The sequence below is a fragment of the Schistocerca cancellata genome, chromosome 4, assembly GCF_023864275.1.
Source record: "Schistocerca cancellata isolate TAMUIC-IGC-003103 chromosome 4, iqSchCanc2.1, whole genome shotgun sequence".
NCBI lineage: Eukaryota > Metazoa > Arthropoda > Insecta > Orthoptera > Acrididae > Schistocerca > Schistocerca cancellata.
Window position 1 is genome coordinate 541,934,427 of NC_064629.1, and position 18,907 is coordinate 541,953,333.

Below are 18,907 nucleotides of genomic sequence, written 5' to 3' on the forward strand. Positions count from 1 at the left end.
ATTTTGAGAATTTACATTGACTACAAGAACCAATATTATGCCATATGCTCTTCTGTGGAGAATTTGCACCCCACAATGAATAAAGAGTCATTGCTTCAGTGTTATCAAGCATAATAATCAAAGATGCCTGTGCAGACAGCCCAAAGAATCCTCTTTGTTCACTGGTCTTTGCCTTCTAGTTTCTGTACTTCAAAAAATTATCATCGGTGATTGATGGAAATGAATCTGAGTGGAGAACATCCTTGAAGCTGAAGTTGCCACTCTGAAAGATCTGAATATGGCAGAGTTGTCATCAGTATTCTCCAAACACTGGAGAAGATTCCTCCAAGATTAGTTGTTCCAAGGTCAGCTTTTGAGAAACATTGCACTGTATAACAATTAACCATTTTCCTCCCTTCCTTAGAAACGCTTGCTGATGCTAAGTGATATCCCAGTAGACAACACTTTTAGGTACAGTACATGTATGAACATATGCAAATATCAACAGAAGTGAATTTTAACACATCCATCAGAACCACAAGTTGCAGAATTAACCAACGCTCTCGGAATTTACACGTCTCATAGTAATACAGTTCTGCACTATGCGTACCTGATATGAATATAGACTCATAAGACAGTTTATTCGTATTGGTGGTCCACAAACTGAAGAAGCTCTGTGCGAAACTTTCTGCACCATCTGTATTAACTTAAGTAATATTGTGCACATTCCAGCATTGGAACTAAAAGGTTTCCTCCTTGCATTCCACTACCATTTTTCACATCACACATTTGTATGAAAGACTGTTTTGAGTGGAAGATCAAAGTATTAGTTTTCTTCCTCTGAGCTTTTCAAAAGTGTTTGTAACTGGGGAATTGTAAGTTGCAAACAGATGCATTGTGATGTATGTGGGCATATTGTCATACCAAATTATTTGAAACCATTAAAGCTCTGCTGGTGGTGTTTAAACTTGTATGTAGGGAAAAGATGTACACCACTATTCTCCAGTATTTAAGTCTGTATGTGTATATTTATTTTTTGAACTCCAAGGGGTGTTTCGGAAGTAATTTATGTAGCATCACAGTGGAATCTACCTAATGTGAAACACTTTGCTCTCATTAGAAGCATTTGAAATGCGTACTGTCATTCATTGTGACTTTTTCCATTGAAAAAAGGTAGGGGATCATCCTCTCCCCCCCCCCCTCCCCCCCCCTCCCCTCCTCCACCTGATGGGACCTACCTTTTTACCAACATTGATACAAAAAAATCTGCTTTTAATGTTCAGGCATTGTTCCTATTGTTCTTTTGTAAGATAGTAGTTCATTCTCTTTTCATGCTACAAAAGCAGTCATAAACATTTAATAGAAAAGTCCCGAGATTCCACTTCATCATATTTTTGACTCTATTGTATAGTAATAAATCAGTGTACCTTTAGAACGAAAGACTTGAGGAAATTTATTGTATTTCCACTGAATAGCTTAAGGGGAATATGTACACATGCATGTAATTGCCACAGGCATCATCATCTCACTTTAAGTTGGTTTAATTAGTCTTCTTCCGTTGAGTTCTAACATTTGCACGTATCTGAATCAGCTGAATTTTAGCAGCTTTCAACAATCTTTATTCAAAAACCTTCAGAATAGCACTGTTCTTCTACAAAAATGTCTTTAGTCTGTGTAAAATATTCAGCTCAGGCATTGTGTTCACGATTTGTGCGTAGATATTGGATTTCTGCATCTTATACGAGGGCCGTTCAGAAAGTAACCTCCGGTTGATTTAAAAAAATACACCAAGTTAAATAAAAATATTTTAATATATACATCTTACAACTACATCTTTGCACTATTTTTCTACATAGTCTCCATAGCGATTGAGGCACTTATCGTATCTCTTCACAAGCTTTGAAATTCCTTCTGCATAAAAATCACCCGCTTGTGCCTGGAGCCAGCCTGTGACCGCATCTTTGAGCTCTTCGTCGTCATCAAACCGCTGTGACCCGAGCCATTTCATCAAATGCATGAAGAGGTGATAATCACTTGGCGCCAGGTCTGGGCTGTAAGGTGGATGGTTGATAACGTCCCACTTGAAGGACTCAAGAAGGGCCGTTGTTCTGCGAGTAGAGTGAGGACGGGCGTTATCGTGCAAAAAAAACGATACCGGAAGTCAGCATACCACGACGTTTGTTCTGTATAGCCCGTCGTAACTTTTTTATTGTTTCACAGTACACGTCTTGATTAATGGTCGTACCACGTTCCATGAATTCAACCAACAACACCCCTTTGGCATCCCAAAACACCGTTGCCATCAGTTTTCTGGCAGAAAAATCTTGCGAGGCTTTTCTTGGTTTGGTAGGCGAATTTGAATGTGCCCACATCTTTGATTGTTCTTTTGTCTCAGGGTTCACGTACTTAATCCAGGTTTCATCACCGATCATGATTCTGTTTAACAATGGTTCTCCTTCGTCCTCATAACGTGACAGAAAGTCTAATGCAGAGGCCATTCTTTGAGTTTTGTGGTGGTCGGTAAGAATTTTGGGCACCCATCGTGCACAGAACTTACGGTAACCCAATCTTGCTGTCACTATCTCGTACAAGAGAGTCTTAGAAATCTGTGGAAAACCAGTAGACAACTCCGACATTGAGAAACGTCGATTTTCACGAACTTTTGCATCAACTGTCTGAATGAGTTCGTCAGTCACCAATGATGGTCTACCACTCCTCTCTTCATCATGAACGTTTTCTCGTCCACTTTTAAATAAACGTACCCATTCACGGACAACTCCTTCACTCATAACTCTTTGTCCGTACACGGCACAAAGCTCACGATGAATAGCTGCTGCAGAATATCCTTTGGCTGTAAAAAACCTTATGACAGCACGCACTTCACATTTGGCGGGGTTTTCTATTGCAGCACACATTTCAAACTGCCACAAAAACTAAACTAGCGCAGGTACGACGTTCACTCGACCACGGCTTGATGCCGACTGACCTGTTGAGTGCGTGAACGCACAGATGGCGTCGCTACTCCCCCCACAACCCGCACTGTGACCGATCGGAGGTTACTTTCTGAACCGCCCTCGTATTTGTAGGCAACCTAGTAGGGTATTTAGAAAAGCCAGTAACAAGCCTTGTTTTCCACAGTCGGAGAATGTTTTTTCCTTCTATCCACATGTTTTCTGTGTTGTAGGAGAGAAAAGAGGAGGAAAGGAAGGAGCAAGAAGGGGCTGCACATGGAAGCAAAGCTTCAGCTCATGAGAAGGGATCTAGCGGTGATGGCCCAGGCAGCCCTGCAGCTGCATTTATCGAAAAAGAGAGGGAGGCTGCATCAGCAACAATTTTACATCGGACACGTTCTATTAACAGGCAAAGGCTCGTTGCTCACTCCACAGCAATGGAAAGTATTCAGGCAGAAAGTGAGCCAATAGATGAGGAAGATGATGTCCCGTAAGTGTAATTTACCTTATTCTGAATAATATATATGTTGCATTAGTGGACCCGTTTTCTGCCATTGTCAGTCAGCTCTTCAGAGCCCATTCATTTTGGAAATGAAGTTTAATGTGTCATCTAAAGTAATGTCACTATGGACAACCTGTAGAAGTTGATTATATGCAGAAATGCATAAATTATTAGCAAAGAAATGATTTGAAACTTCCTGCTAGATAAAGCTGTGTGCTGGACCAGGACTCAAACACAGAATGTTTGCCTTTCTTGCACAAGTGCTCTGGTGAGGGACCTCGTGCATGACTCAAGAGCCACCCTCATAGCTTCACTTCTGCCAGTACCTCTCTCATACTTTACAAATTTCACAGAAATTCTCCTGTGTAATGTCTGAGACTAGCACTGCTCAGCAAATGAGTGTAGTCCCACAACTTACGTAACAGAATTTCTGTGAAATTTGGGAAGTGAGAGAGAGGTAATCACCGAAGTAAAGCAGAGAGGGTGGGTTGTGAGTCGAGCCTGGATAGATCAGTCGATATAGCTGGCAGAGATGTCGGGTTCAAGTCCCAGTCTAGAACACAGTTTTAATTCATCAGGAAGTTTGAGATCAGCCCACACTCTACTTGTAATTACTGAAGTATATGTGGTGCAGGTGCAGATTGAAAACAGTCCCTGAGTAGGGCATCACTAAACAGCTCAGTTTTGCTTGTGTGTGGGATAGTGGAAAAAACTCCTTGCTCTTAAATGTTTGTTCACCACAAATCTCTCACCCAGCTCCTAGTTTTCATGAGTGTGAGGTCATTAAAGAATCTGGAAGTTATTCAGAAATACGAGACCCATTTAGTTAGTAGTTATTTAGTTCACTTGAATGTTAATAATTGTGACCTTTCACAGTGATAGGGAGTGTGTCTGTTTACCATCAAACAGATTCTCATATATTTTTCAGTTTTTCTTGATAAAACTGTCAAGTGTGTTTTGGAAAATGTGACATAGTTCTGATGAAGATGACATTCTCACAAATTTCAAATGGAGTGCATATACTTTATTAACCATTTCCAAATATAACTGTTTTTCCTTTAACAGACTCTCTCTCCTTCATTTCTTTCTTTCTTTCTGGTGCACAAGGATTTGAAACTAGTCTCTTAGTTCTCTCATATGTGGAATTGTGGCAATTCCTTTAGTAGTGTTTTTCTTTCCTTCCTTCCTTCCTTCCTTCCTTCTTTCTTGTGTGCTTTGAAGTGAAACTAATCTCTTAGTTCTCTCACACTTAAGTGTTGTGAAACAAGAGGGTGTTTATCAACTGAAGATTGATATTTACTTTGAGAATGTTGCATTATTCTTGTCTGTAACTAATAACATTTCCCTCTAAATAACTTGAATTGGTGATACACAACTTCTGGTATGTGATACTTACCAACCTAGACTGAAAGCTATTGATTGCTTTTTGTAATTTTGAAACTAACGTGTTAGTATACTGTAGAACTCCATTGATAAGCCTATTAGTACAATGAAAAGGTTAATATTGAAGACTTTTTGTAATACTGCTAACAGTATTTAATATTCAAAACTTAGTAAATTTTGAAGTGCATGAATTAAAAAAGAAAAGTAAGATTCATGTACATTGTATTGTTGTATGATTACAAACAGAATAGATCATTTAAATCATCAACAAACTGTTCATGAATACAGCAACAAAATTTCTGGTGTTCTGATTTACCCGAAAAGAAAAGTAAGAAACTGGTTTATTACCGTACAGTCATTGATGCTGTTGTGCATTTTCCATTAATTTATTGTTGTGTCTTTAGACCAGGTGGGATTCCTGCCAGAAATGCTCGTGGTGAACGTCTCCTACTATTTATTGGCATCATTGATATTCTGCAGAGTTATCGATTAAAGAAGAAGTTAGAACATACTTGGAAAGCTATGATACATGATGGGGTGAGTGTGGTTACATAATATCGAGTCCTATTTTTAGTGCTGTTTATTTCTTATCAGTTTACTGGTAATAAATAATTATTTCATTTTGTGATTTTTACTTCATGTGTGCAACCATTGTCTCCAAAATCTACGTGAAGATGATGATTTGAATGTGGAATGTGAATACTGTTCTTTACATGGCGGGAGTATGAGCTGTTGCTGCAACACGTCACTTTGTACAATCACGAGCACAATGAAATTAGTGCTGCCAGTTTTGCCTGATCATTTGGCATGTTTATTACAAACCTAGCATTTGAACTGTGCCATGCATATGACTTTAGTATAGGTCAGTAAGCTTTCACTCTCTTTTGTGTTCAATTAAAGGCAAGGATTAAGGTGGTACAGATCTGCATCTGTAACCTTTAGAGTGAGAAAAACTTCACTGGTATGGGTTGAGTTTATCCATGGACTGCACAGAAGAAAATGCCCATAGCTACAGGTTTTCTGTTGAATAATTCTGTGACAGACCATGAGACTGCAGAGTGTAATCCACCATAACACTGAGACATGCATATCAAAGACCTCGGAATACCCGTACAGGCAACTTGCAAGCTGGTGGAACAACAAATGCTGTTCTTCAATCAAGGGCAGGTGAGGAGCACTCTGAAAGTTCAAGACCAAACAGTCTGGAGAGAAACTGGTAGCTTTTTGGGTTCTGAGAGCAAAAGTACAACACTTACAACTATTAACTGTGCCACACCAGCCACAGTAGAATGTAAGTCAATCATGAAGGTCTCTGGTAAAGGTAGATTGACACTCATCTATGCCATAATGGAAGATGGGACTAATTTATCTTTTCCAGCTGACATAACACTGAAAGTGGCTAATTTTTTCAATGCCATAACGTGACGAAGACAAAGATCCAGATTTCTTACATCTGAAAGAAGCTGCGGAGAGGGTGCAGTTACACTGAATCCAGACAGCTGAGAATAACACTGCCAAGTGGTGTACGTCATCTGCCGTGGTGTAGCGGTTATAGTTGCTGGCTGGTGACACGTGTATCACAGGTTAAATTCCTACCTCCTGAAATTTTATTATTTAACATTCATATTTTCACAAAGGCTCTTTGACTTTCTTATTTATGGAATTTACCAGAACATTCTGTGTGTGTAAATAGGAGCACTCACTTTCGAGGCAAGTAGTTCATCTCTGTTTACCCCTTTGTGTCCACATAATAAATCTGCTTTCAGTGTGAAGCGTTAATTCTTGTCGATGGCTGCTATCGTAACAGGTTCAGTATGCTGAATTCTTTGTGGCATAGTTAGGTTAAGGTGCTAGGTAACGCAGACATCAACACTGTTGTGTCTCTTATAGGCTACACAAAATGTCACGTTCATGGACAGGAACCCAAATACAAACAGCCATAGAGTCTGAATTGTCAAGGTACTAATCAATACAAAAGTATAGGTGAGTCAATTGAATATCTAGCATCCAGTATTGTTTTCAGGAGACCATGGCCTTTACCTAATGAAACAACTAAAGGGATTCTTCTATGTCACTAAAAACAACAGGTAGGAAGATCTGAAGTGTTTTTCCAAGTCTACTTTTACTTGGATGTTGCTGTCAGCAATGGTTCAAGAATGATGAGGAAGACCTCAAGCTGTGTAACAAATTTCAGGTGGAAACTAAGGGCATGTGATGACAGCTGGCTGCAGGTCCACCTGGCCAAAGAACAACTGAATTAAAGAGCCGAAAGCCTGGGTGAGGTGACAGCCATATACAGGGTGGTCAGAAACTGTCTCAAAAGTGGTAAGGGTGTTGCAGGGTAGGTTGTGCCTAGAAATAATTGTTAAGAAAACAATTTGATACATTGTGCCATTTCTGAGGTAATTAGCATTGAAGCTAATGAGGGTGATGTGCACAAATTCAAGTTGCACGCAAATTCAAGTGGCATGCCATATACAATTACAGACAGACAGAGCAACATACCAAATCTTTTCATAACAGTTATTTCTCAGTGCAACGTACCATGCAACACCCTTACAAGCTTTTCAGACTGTTTCTGACCACCCTGTATACAGTGTGTTTTGGATCTGTTTCACACAGTGAGCCTTGAAGTCACAGAAGCCGACAACGTTTCACACCTAATGAAGGTCACAGCAGAAGTCTATCAAGTACCATGATAGAGGACTTCACCAAGTGGAGGTTTCACAAGTTTTGATCTCCTCAAAACAGAAAGTTTAAATGAGTGTGGGTGATAATTGCTCAAAGATGTGCACAGTACTGCATTTTAGGTGACGCTAACACACACATTGTATTCCTTTCAAAGCTCAGTTATTAATTGCAGTGCCGGCCAGAGTGGCCGTGCGGTTCTAGGTGCTACAGTCCGGAGCCGAGCGACCGCTATGGTCGCAGGTTCAAATCCTGCCTCGGGCATGGATGTGTGTGATGTCCTTAGGTTCGTTAGGTTTAATTAGTTCTAAGTTCTAGGCGACTGATGACCTCAGAAGTTGCATAGTGCTCAGAGCCATTAATTGCAGTGACTGGTTTTTACACTAAGGAAAATTACAAGCACAACTATCCAGAATAAGCACCCATAGTTACAGTGGCAAAGTAAATTGCTCAATTCTGGCTCAAAATAAAACCACTTCACATTTATATGAAATCATCAAAGTTCTCACTTTCCTGCTACAGACAGTTACACTGCAGTAGTGAATTTAAATCAGTTCATAACATGAATCACAGAGTCCAACAGTAGTTCACTCCAATGAAAATTACCTTAGACACTCTTGCTAATTATAGCACAGTTCATATGAAAGTTATTGAACATAAGAGTTTTTGAATTTTGCAGTGACCAGTGCACAAATTTCCACATATAGAACAAATATGTTTATGATGTAAGTCAACACAGAGTGCACACTCGAACAAAGGTCTTACTCATCAACACTCAAACCACAAAGTGGCAGTTTTGGGCGATGTCCAACTTCTTAGATGTGTGAATAGTTTGAAAATTACATTGCTCTTTAAAATTTGGCTAGGTTGGATTATACTGTTTTGATGAACTACAACTGTGATTTTTATTCATAGAAAGTGTTGTTGGTCAGAAATTTAGAAAGATACATGGTCACTATTATCCTTATATGATGTAGGTCCCCTTGTTTGCATGAGTAAGTGCCATATTGCAAATTAGAGTAAATTAAATGGAGTTATTAAGTAATGAGTTAAGTAATGAATGCTGTATGTTGTCTTCTACAAGAAAATTAAAAGTAACAGAAGTTGATGGTCAAAGTTCAGAATCTAACAGTAGGCATGACAAAACCTGTGATGGAAAATGATTCTGCTTATGAACTTCAAAAGTTTAATTAGTTGGGTAGATAATTAGTTTGAGGTAATATTAGAAACATTACTGGAAAGTCAGAATGCTTAACTTTCAAGTGCTGTAGGTTAGCTTCCTCGAATATAAGTTTAACTTGTAAGTTCTTGCATGTATCGAACTGTAGTGCTAACTTAAGTTAACTGTAACTTTTATGTAACAGTGCTCTAATTAATACTAACAAGGGAACCTCCCCAGTGCACCCCCCTCAGATTTAGTTATAAGTTGGCCTAATGGATAGGCCTTGAAAAACTGAACACAGATTGATCGAGAAAACAGGAAGAAGTTGTGTGGAACTATGAAAAAAATAAGCAAAATATACAAACTGAGTAGTCCATGCGCAAGATAGGCAACATCAAGGAGAGTGTAGGCCAAGGAGCGCCGTGGTCCTGTGGTTAGCGTGAGCCGCTGCGGAACGAGAGGTCCTTGGTTCAAGTCCTCCCTCGAGTGAAAAGTTTACTTATTTTATCTTCGCAAACTTATGATCTGTCCGTTCGTTCATTGACGTCTCTATTCACTGTAATAAGTTTAGTGTCTGTGTTTTGCGACCGCACCGCAAAACCGTGCGATTAGTAGACGAAAGGACGTACCTCTCCAATGGGAACTGAAAACATTTGATCGCAAGGTCATAGGTCAACCGATTCCTCCACAGGAAAACACGTCTGATATATTCTATACGACACTGGTGACGGCATGTGCGTCACATGACAGGAATATGTTGTTGACCCACCTAACTTGTACACTTAGCGAATGGGTAAAAATATTCTTCTACCTTGCCCGATTTAGGTTTTCTTGTGGATGTGGTAATCACTCCCAGAAAAGTGATGAAAACATAACTGACGGACAGATAATAATTGTCTGAAAATAAAAAATTAAACTTTTCGCTCGAGGGAAGACTTGAACCAAAGACCTCTCGTTCCACAGCCGCTCACGCTAACCACGGGACCACGGCGCTCCTCAGCTTACTCTGTCCTTGATATTGCGTATCTTACACATGGACTACTCAGTTTGTATATTTTGCTTATTTTTTTCATAGTTCCACACAACTTCTTCCTGTTTTCTCGATTGATCTGTGTTCAGTTTTTCAATGCCTATCCACTGTGCCAACTTATAACTAAATCTGAGGGGGGTGCGATGGGGAGGTTCCCTTGTAAGTACACCAATGGAATCAGAACAGCCAAAATAATAAAATTAAGTGAAACCCCAACTGAAGTAAGAACTTGAGAATTTTAAGTAAGTGTTATGTGTCAGCAGGTAAATATATTGAAAATTAGGGAAAAAATTCTTTAGTTATGGGAGGAGAAAAACATAACAGATGGTAATAATTCATCTGCTGTGTCACAAGCTGACAGGCACCGGTATTATGAGAATAACTATGGATGTCGGAACAGAGCCCTTCGAAATTGTTGTTTCAGTAGAAAGTAGCCTTAATGTTATGCTTGGATGTGGCTTTTTGCAGGCATCACAAGCAGTCATAGACTGTGAAAAATTGGAGCTTCAGATTGACCATATTCCAATAAGTTCCTCTGGGCCATTAAATGCACATAAAAGAAACCTAGATGCTTTCTCATTGCTGTAATAGTGGCTAAGGCAGAAAGAGGCAGATATCTCACACAGTAAAAGATGAGAGAAATTATAATTTGATTGTAAAATAACCTTCTTGCAGTCAGTCAGTTAAATTTTCTATCTAACCGTCACTTACTAGGGAAGAATTGTTTAGAATATTTCATCAGAATTACTTGGGATTGTCTAGTGAACTAAGCCGACATCCTTCCAAGATTGTAGCTGGATTATCTGACTATCAACTGAGTTGCCAAACATTTTCTGGATGCCACTTTACACATATCTTTCTGAGGCAATACAGGTAATTTATGAACATTTGCCCTGCTATTAATTGTGTATCCTTGTCATTGTTTTCTTATGGTACCAAGCGATGTCATACACATGTGAATCAGAGTGCAGCACCTATTTATTCAAATAACTAATGGTCAGTATATTTGAGGACAGTGGAAGTAGCAATGCAGCGAGCTGATTATTCACTTGACTGTAACATATAGAACCTTTATAATGACTGTCATTTCAGTTGTGTAGAAAATCATAATATTTGAATATAATAGAGGGAAACATTCCACGTGGGAAAAATATATTTAAAAAGAAAGATGATGAGACTTACCCAACAAAAGCGCTGGCAGGTCGATAGACACACAAATAAACACAAACATACACACAAAACTCAAGCTTTCGCAACAAACTGTTGCCTCATCAGGAAAGAGGGAAGGAGAGGGAAAGACGAAAGGATATGGGTTTTAAGGGAGAGGGTAAGGAGTCATTCCAATCCCGGGAGCGGAAAGACTTACCTTAGGGGGAAAAAAGGACAGGTATACACTCGCACACACACACATATCCATCCATACATACAAGACACAAGCAGACATTTGTAAAGGCAAAGAAACTCTTTGCCTTTACAAATGTCTGCTTGTGTCTTGTATGTATGGATGGATATGTGTGTGTGTGCGAGTGTATACCTGTCCTTTTTTCCCCCTAAGGTAAGTCTTTCCGCTCCCGGGATTGGAATGACTCCTTACCCTCTCCCTTAAAACCCATATCCTTTCGTCTTTCCCTCTCCTTCCCTCTTTCCTGATGAGGCAACAGTTTGTTGCGAAAGCTTGAGTTTTGTGTGTATGTTTGTGTTTATTTGTGTGTCTATCGACCTGCCAGCGCTTTTGTTGGGTAAGTCTCATCATCTTTCTTTTTAAATATAAATCATAATATTTGTTATACAGTTATAACAACAGTTAACTCTGTTGTCATTTTTGTATCATCGGCAGCTTGTGAATTGACGACTATGTTTGTTATGTCAGATTATTCAGATTGATGTCAAATACAAGAGATGTTGTTTTTGGTTTGAGGTGTTTTGCAAACAGTGGTGCGTGATTCAACTGCAAGATGAACAATGTTTAACCTGTCATATAACGTAAAAATGTTTTTTGCGAAAGGAGGTGCACAAAGAAGCATTACACGTGCAAAAATGATACTGTAAAAGGTGATATGAAGTATGAAGCAAACTATGTTGATTAATATTATTGGGACAATGGACTATAAGTATGGTTTTAGTTAAACTATGGTATAAATATGTGTTACATATGTAGATCTTTAATTTTTCATTTGTGATCCTGTAGAAGCTGTAGAGTGTCTCATTACATCAAATGACACTTCCCAGAAAGTCAGATGATAGTGATAATAGGCTAAATAAATTTGTCAGAATTGATGTATAGCTCTGGGCTCTAGCCAAAGTTTATCTTTGCTCCTGTAGACAGAAGCTTGCATTTAATTATTCATAACAACAGTACACACATTGAATTAACAGTATCAAAATAATCATTAAATTTCAATGGAAGAAATATTGTTAAAATTTGATGGTGACTGTAAAGATCATTCAGCATTACATTGCACTCAATAATTGTAAAATAAGAAAACCTACATCATCATTAGAATAAAAATATAACAACAGGGTTCATTGTTGTAATTACAAAGGGCTGACAAGTTAATAGGTGACGGATGAGGAAAAAAGTAAGAGATCTGTTTATTATTTCAAAAGTAAATACCAGAACTGTTAATACATTTATCCTGCTGTGAGGCAAGATGGTCAGTGCCTTCATGGAAAAATGTTTGTGGTTGGTTGCTTGTGGAACCATGATTGTACCCAAGTGTGCACCTCTTCATCCAAAGCAAATCAGTGCCCACTAATATCTTTCTCCAGTGCTCCAAAATATGCAAATCACATGGGGAAAGATCAGGCATGTATGGAGGATGTGCAAGTGCTTCACAGCGAAGCTTCCGAAGCACAGTTGGAGCAACCATTGCAACATGTGGGCCCGCCCATATGTTACCAATGCTGTTTTGTTCTGTTTACACTGAAGAAGTTTACCTGAGAAGATCTTATAGATCCTGTATAGAGTCCCAATGTTTTCTGCTTCTGCTGACATAATTTTTGGTTTTTGTGATGACATAACTTACTTTATGAAAGTATGGCAATGAGTGATTTCTTAACTTGACTACTTTATGCATACAATCCAACTGCAAAGTTTTCAATACTACTTTAGTGTGACACAGGACAGCAAGTGAACACAGTCCATTTCAAAGTTCGAAGTGCATAATATCTTACTAATTCATGCCAGCCTAGGAGCACTTGTGTTTACAGATACTTTCTTTTATTAAAATAGACTTTCATCTTATGGTTTTCATGGTAAGTTGTAATTCATCTGTATTGCCACAACATGTATTTTAATAGTGTTCTCAATATTATGAAAAGGAAAATTGCTACTTGCCATATAGTGGAGATGCTGAATCGCAGATAGACACAACCAGTGTTCTCAGTTAGTTTATTAGACACAACAGAAACATAATCATTGAAAATATATTCTTTGACATTATCTAATACAGAATGACAACATTCAGGTGGTTCGCCAATTCCACACCTGTAGAAACCCACTCATTCGAAGTTAAAGTTGTCATCAAGTCAGGTTTGAAGTACAGTTTTGTCCAGGAAGGAATGTTCTTGATGGTTATTTGATAAGGAGCATGCTTCCATGTGTGGCCTACCAATGACCACATGAGGGACTTGTCTTGTTTTTTCCCCCTTACTTTCTTTCCAGTAGTTTATTCTTTCACTATGTTTTCTCCACTTTCTTCTGCCCATATTGTTGCCTGTCTTTGTCTTTGTTTTTTCTTGGAAGCCATGTAACTTATTTTTGCTCTGAACTTTTCTTTCTCCTATTTCTTCCTCTGTTTCATCAAGTTTCCCTCAGGTCTGCATTAACTTATTTGATACATGTTATTGATGCTTTTGGGATCCTGTCAAAAAACTTAACAGTCTTTAACTATCCTTTTTTAACCAGCCTTTTTATGTGTTCATAGAATACAACTCCTCTCTTCCTCGATTATCTAATATTGTTTCTATTCTTTCACAAGCTTCTTTATTATGTTTAAATTTCTATTTCCCATTGTCATATTTTGGTTCCAAGATTTTCCTTATTATTTTTCTTTCCTTCTTTCCTATTTCAACAAATTGCTTCAATGTATCGAACAAAAGTTATTCTGAAGCATAATAATTGTGATTACTACTACTACTACTACTACTACTACTACTACTACTACTGTTACTATTATTATTATAGTTGTTATTGTTGTTGTTGTTGTTGTTGTTATCCATGCTTACATTTTCAGGACACCGTTTCAGTGCATAGGCCAGCCTTTTATGCAGAAAGGTTTCAAGGCTTTATGGCGAAGACAGTGTTCAAGAAAATACCATCCCGTAAGTTAAATCTTGGATATTCAGAACTTCTCATGTTGATGCAAAAACACCTTTCAGTTAATAGCGTTCTTGGTATGGTGAACCTCACTTGTGTAACATGAAGCCACTTTATTACCAGCGGCTTCACTGAATTGCCCAATACACAAGCTTTTTTCCTTCTTCCTGCAGGCATTTATTTATGAAATACAGTGGGAGGAGAGATTTTAGGGAAGTGGAACGAGTAAAGTTACACATAAACAGCTGTAGTTATAATATTATTGATCCCACAGAAATGAGTGTGTATTTCACAGAGATGTGATATTTTTGCACCTAACAGATGTCAGTGCTAACTCCACAACAGTGAAATTACTTAATTGTGTTGGTCTATCTTCAAATTACATTTTTCTGGTATATGGCACTTACTAAAATAATTATAGTTAAAAGTCAGCAATAGTAGTAGTTAAGTGGTGGCAGCCGTAAATATAGCTACATCTAGTCTATTAGACATGAAAATGTAATATGCAGGACGTTCGATAATGCAGGCAAAAAAGAAAATAATGAAAATAAAAATGAAAAAGCAATAATTTGATGAAAACGAGTCTAAAAGCAATTTGTTGTAATAATGTTCAACCAGCAGAATCAAACTAATACAAGATAATCATCAACATATATATAGTTGATATCTTTGAGGTGTCAGCCATTATGCCAGATACCAGCATCAGGCTTTCCCAGCATTCTGTTGACATCTTTGAAGTGTCAGGTATTCTGCCTGATATTAGGAGAATATCCGACACCTCAAGTTGTCAACAGATCACCAAAAAGGCCTGAAGAATTACAGATACATAGTTGCTGGCTTAAGCTTTCAGAGTTGTCTTTCATAAGCAAAAGGTAGCTGGTAACAACAGTAAATGAAATAAACAAATTTACAATGGTGACATCAAATGAAATTCTATTTAGCGGACGACCTTTCTTGAAGTGCTTGAATTTCTGTGCTCATACCTGTTTGTGATTCTCTCAACTCCTCAGGAAAGAAGCATCATTTTTGTATGTGAACCCATATGTATTATAAAAAATGGATGTATTTATGTATCACATCTCCTCCTAAACCACAGGATCAGTTTCAACCAAACCTGTTACATATATCACTTATTGTCTGTAAAGAACCAATGTAGGTGTGAGAACCACTTACCTTTGAAAGGGGTGGGTTTGAAGAAGCAGCGTAGTTCACAATGCGCAAATAGCTAGGCTATATTCATTGTGTATTTAATAATGAGAGCAGTTATTAAATGTTGTTTTATGTTTATTGGTCACTCAGCTTTTACACTGCAGACATAAAAAGGATTATCTAATTGAACAAATCAGTTTCACACTGCACGTGTCTGCAGCTATATTCAAATTATTTAATGCGCACTGGGAATGGATGTGAATCTGCTTTCAGCTTTAAAAACAGTGTCAACCTGTTAGCCACATTTCTTACCCAGCATTATATAACTTAAAGTGCAAAAGGAGGCTTAAGATTTCTGTGATTAGTTTTCAGTACAAACTCCACAAACAGATTACTTAATTTCAAAACATAACAACTGTAGTTCGTTGTCAAGTAGCTACTTTTTACCCAATATCTTCCTCAAGATTTCTCGAGAAAAAGGTTCCCTGTGGATGCTGTGAATATGCACAGTGTGTAGCATGCTGGCACAGTGAAAAACACGATCTGCACTGTACAGATGGCAGGGCAGTGGAAAATGCTGTGTCAGCTGGCGAACTTCAATTTCAGTGTATGCTGCACCATTGCGTAACACCTGTCACAAGAAACAGGTGCAGTTTTATTTGCTTTGGCAGTTACTTCATGGCTTATGCCATTTTATTGTGGGAAATGTCTTAATTGGAAAACACACACACACACACACACACACACACACACACACACACAGTGTATTACACTGATTTGTAACTGTTACTGGAGTATGTTTATCTTCTGTATACAAGGTCACTGTAGCTTGATAAAGGCCTTGCAATACAATAAATTATTGTAATTGACAGTCTTTGTCAATATTTTGCTGAAAATTACTTTCTTCCAGCAAATTGTTTAGGTTTGTTGCAGTAATTGTATTACTGGTTGAAGGTTAATTTAACTTTACTGAAAAACAGCTGATTATCAAACCGTAATATTCATAGTCTTTCATTGTTTTATTAATCACTACATATTTGGTATGATACTATCCATCTTCAGATGATATACAGGTATCTTTCACAATTCACCTCCTTTTGTACCTATTAACTTAACCTACGAGACTTCCTGATGAACTCAGTTTTCATAGTGTTCAGGCTGTGTTTTGCAGATGTTTTGTGTCATAGCTCCCATTAAATGTTGGAAAAAGTGGCACAACACAAAAACCTTTGGTATTAAATAGAATTTGATTTCTTTTATGATTTCTTTCATGCTCTCCATTCAAGGTTACAAAATATTGGCTACTGAAGTGGGATGCAAGGACAGGAAAGGACAAGTGCTCTCAAACTATTGCTGAATGTACAGACGGTAGAAGCTGGTATGTTTATCAGGATAGTTTCTAATAACAAGTAGATGTTGCGTTTGGTATACCTTACTGAAGCGTAATGATGTTATAGTTTTTCTAAGATACTTTGCAAGTGACTTCCTTGATACTTCACAACCTAACCACATCCATTTGTTATTAAAATAGGGACAGGAAAGAATCTTTTTTTGTGGCCAAGGTTGGTGCTATTTTTTGCCAAATTCAGTGTTATTTTTTTGCCAAATTTAGTGTTATTTTTTGCCAACTTTATTGTTACTTTTCTCCAAATTCACTGTTCTTTTTTTCCAAATTCGGTGCTTTTATTGCAAATTTAGTACCTTTTTACCGAATTGGGTGTGAGGTTTGTTGCCAAATTTGTTGCTTTTTTGACATATTCTGTGTTATTTTTTTACCAGTTTCGCTGTTATTTATTGTTGCCAACTTCAGTGTTATTTATTGTCAAATTTGGTGATGTTTTTGGCAAATTTTGTGTTTTTTCCTAAAATCAGTTGTGTTGTCAGATTCAGTATTACTTTGGTCAAATTTGGTGGTATTTTCGTCATCACATCAAAGACTATTACTCAGGAAATTAACCATTATTTTAAAATTATACATGAGCCTCAGGCTTGACGAGAGTAGAAGACAAAATGCAATTTTATCATTCATTATCTGTCAGTTAGGGTTATTAATAAACTGCCATCATGAGAATTATAATATTTTTATACAGCAAAATTAAAAATTACATGATATCTGTTAAAAAAGCCAATTTCATGTTACTTAGCTAAAAACTGATCATTTCACAATGTTTTTCTTATTATTGTTTTCACAATGCACACATACATGTTGTTCTTCATTTTTTATAAGTCTAACACTTCTTGTTAAAAATTTCCAGCCCAGTACTTTGTATTTCATACTGATGTTAATGCCTAATATAAAAGCATCACCACTTTCTGTAGAAAAATGAATTGTTTGATTTTGTAGTTAACACTTTGGCAGAACGAATCTTCCTCTCTGCAGTGGAACATGGACTGTTTTGAAACTGCCAGGTTAAAACTGTGTGTCGGACTGTGATACGAACACAGAACCTCATTGTTTGTGAGAAATGCTCGTATCATCTGAACTATTGGGGCATGACCCATGACCAGACCCCACATCTTCATTTATGCCAGTACCTAACTCCTACTTTCCAAATGTCACATAAATTCCCTTTCATACCTTACAGGACTAGGACTGTTGGAAGAAAGAGTAGTGCTTGTAAAAGGCTGGTTTCTGGGTTCATGTGCCTGTCCAGCATAAGGAAATTTAAAACACGTTGGCAGTTAACTACTGGTATCATAGCATTGTTGTTCCTGTCTTATTTGCAGTGTGGCAGGCATTCATTAAAAAACTTGGAATTTCACATTACACATAAAAAAGTTAAAAATACTTGTCTTACACCCAAGCACCATATCCCTACAATGACTACTTGCAGTCATTTGTGTCCCTCATTTTCCCATGATAACTGCACGGATTTCCATCATACAGTGCACGTTGAGAAATATGCAGTCGAGTACATTTCAGAAGGAATAAGATTTACATAATCCTTTCCCACTTTCATCAAAAGCAGAGGACTGGTTTTGCTCTTGGATTGATGCTTTAAAAATCTGAACACTTATGTTTACAGTCCTTGAAGGGAACTGAGGCTGGTCTCATCATCTAGGTGAGATGCAGTGTTCATGCTGATTGCCAGTGGTCCACAGCTCACTGTACCCTCTATTTTCAGTTGCTTGTGGGATGGCCTATGCGACTTCCCTGATTTGTTTTTGTTTGAATAAAGTTGAGGGAGAAATTTCTGCACAAATATAATAAGTGTTGCTACATACATAATAAGTATTGCCAGCCCATGACTCATTTTTAGTAACAGCCCCTGCCTCAGACTTGTTTGTGGCTTTTTCCGACATATGTTTTCTGTAACACCATCCTCAAGACCACATGTAATCTGCCACTGTTGTTGAAGTGAAATATACATGCAAAAGAAGCAGGAAAGATTATTGTTTAGCAGACCATTCATAATAAAGTCATTAGGGGTGAAACAGCTGCTCAGGTTCAGCAGCTGTGTCTCTTTGAAAGGAAGCATCCTTGCATTTGCCTTAAGTGATTTAGTGAAACCACAAAAACTGTAAATATGAATGACCTGCTGGGGATTTGAAACTTTTTCCTGAATGTGGGTTCAGTCTCTTAATCACTGCACATCACTAGGTGGGTGCAAGACAGGGATCCTCTGTGATCTTGCTGCCAGCAGGAAAAGCTTGAGAGATCGGATACACATTCACAGTAATGAGAGACCAATATGATGCTCACTGTCTGTAGATGTGCTTCACAGTCATAAGCAGTTTATAACAT

The 18,907-nt window shown here is 37.9% G+C and overlaps 1 protein-coding gene across 8 annotated transcripts in view; it reads left to right on the plus strand.

The window, feature by feature from the left end:
- Window positions 1-18,907, plus strand: part of LOC126184785 (phosphatidylinositol 4-phosphate 5-kinase type-1 alpha-like) — a 314,413-nt gene that overhangs the window by 72,432 nt on the left and 223,074 nt on the right. For all 8 annotated transcript variants that reach the window (XM_049927350.1, XM_049927348.1, XM_049927349.1 and 5 more), the window contains exons 9-11: window positions 3,164-3,420; window positions 5,220-5,352; window positions 13,931-14,018. In XM_049927350.1, coding sequence (XP_049783307.1) covers window positions 3,164-3,420; window positions 5,220-5,352; window positions 13,931-14,018 — 478 coding nt within the window. The remainder of the gene's footprint in view (window positions 1-3,163; window positions 3,421-5,219; window positions 5,353-13,930; window positions 14,019-18,907) is intronic.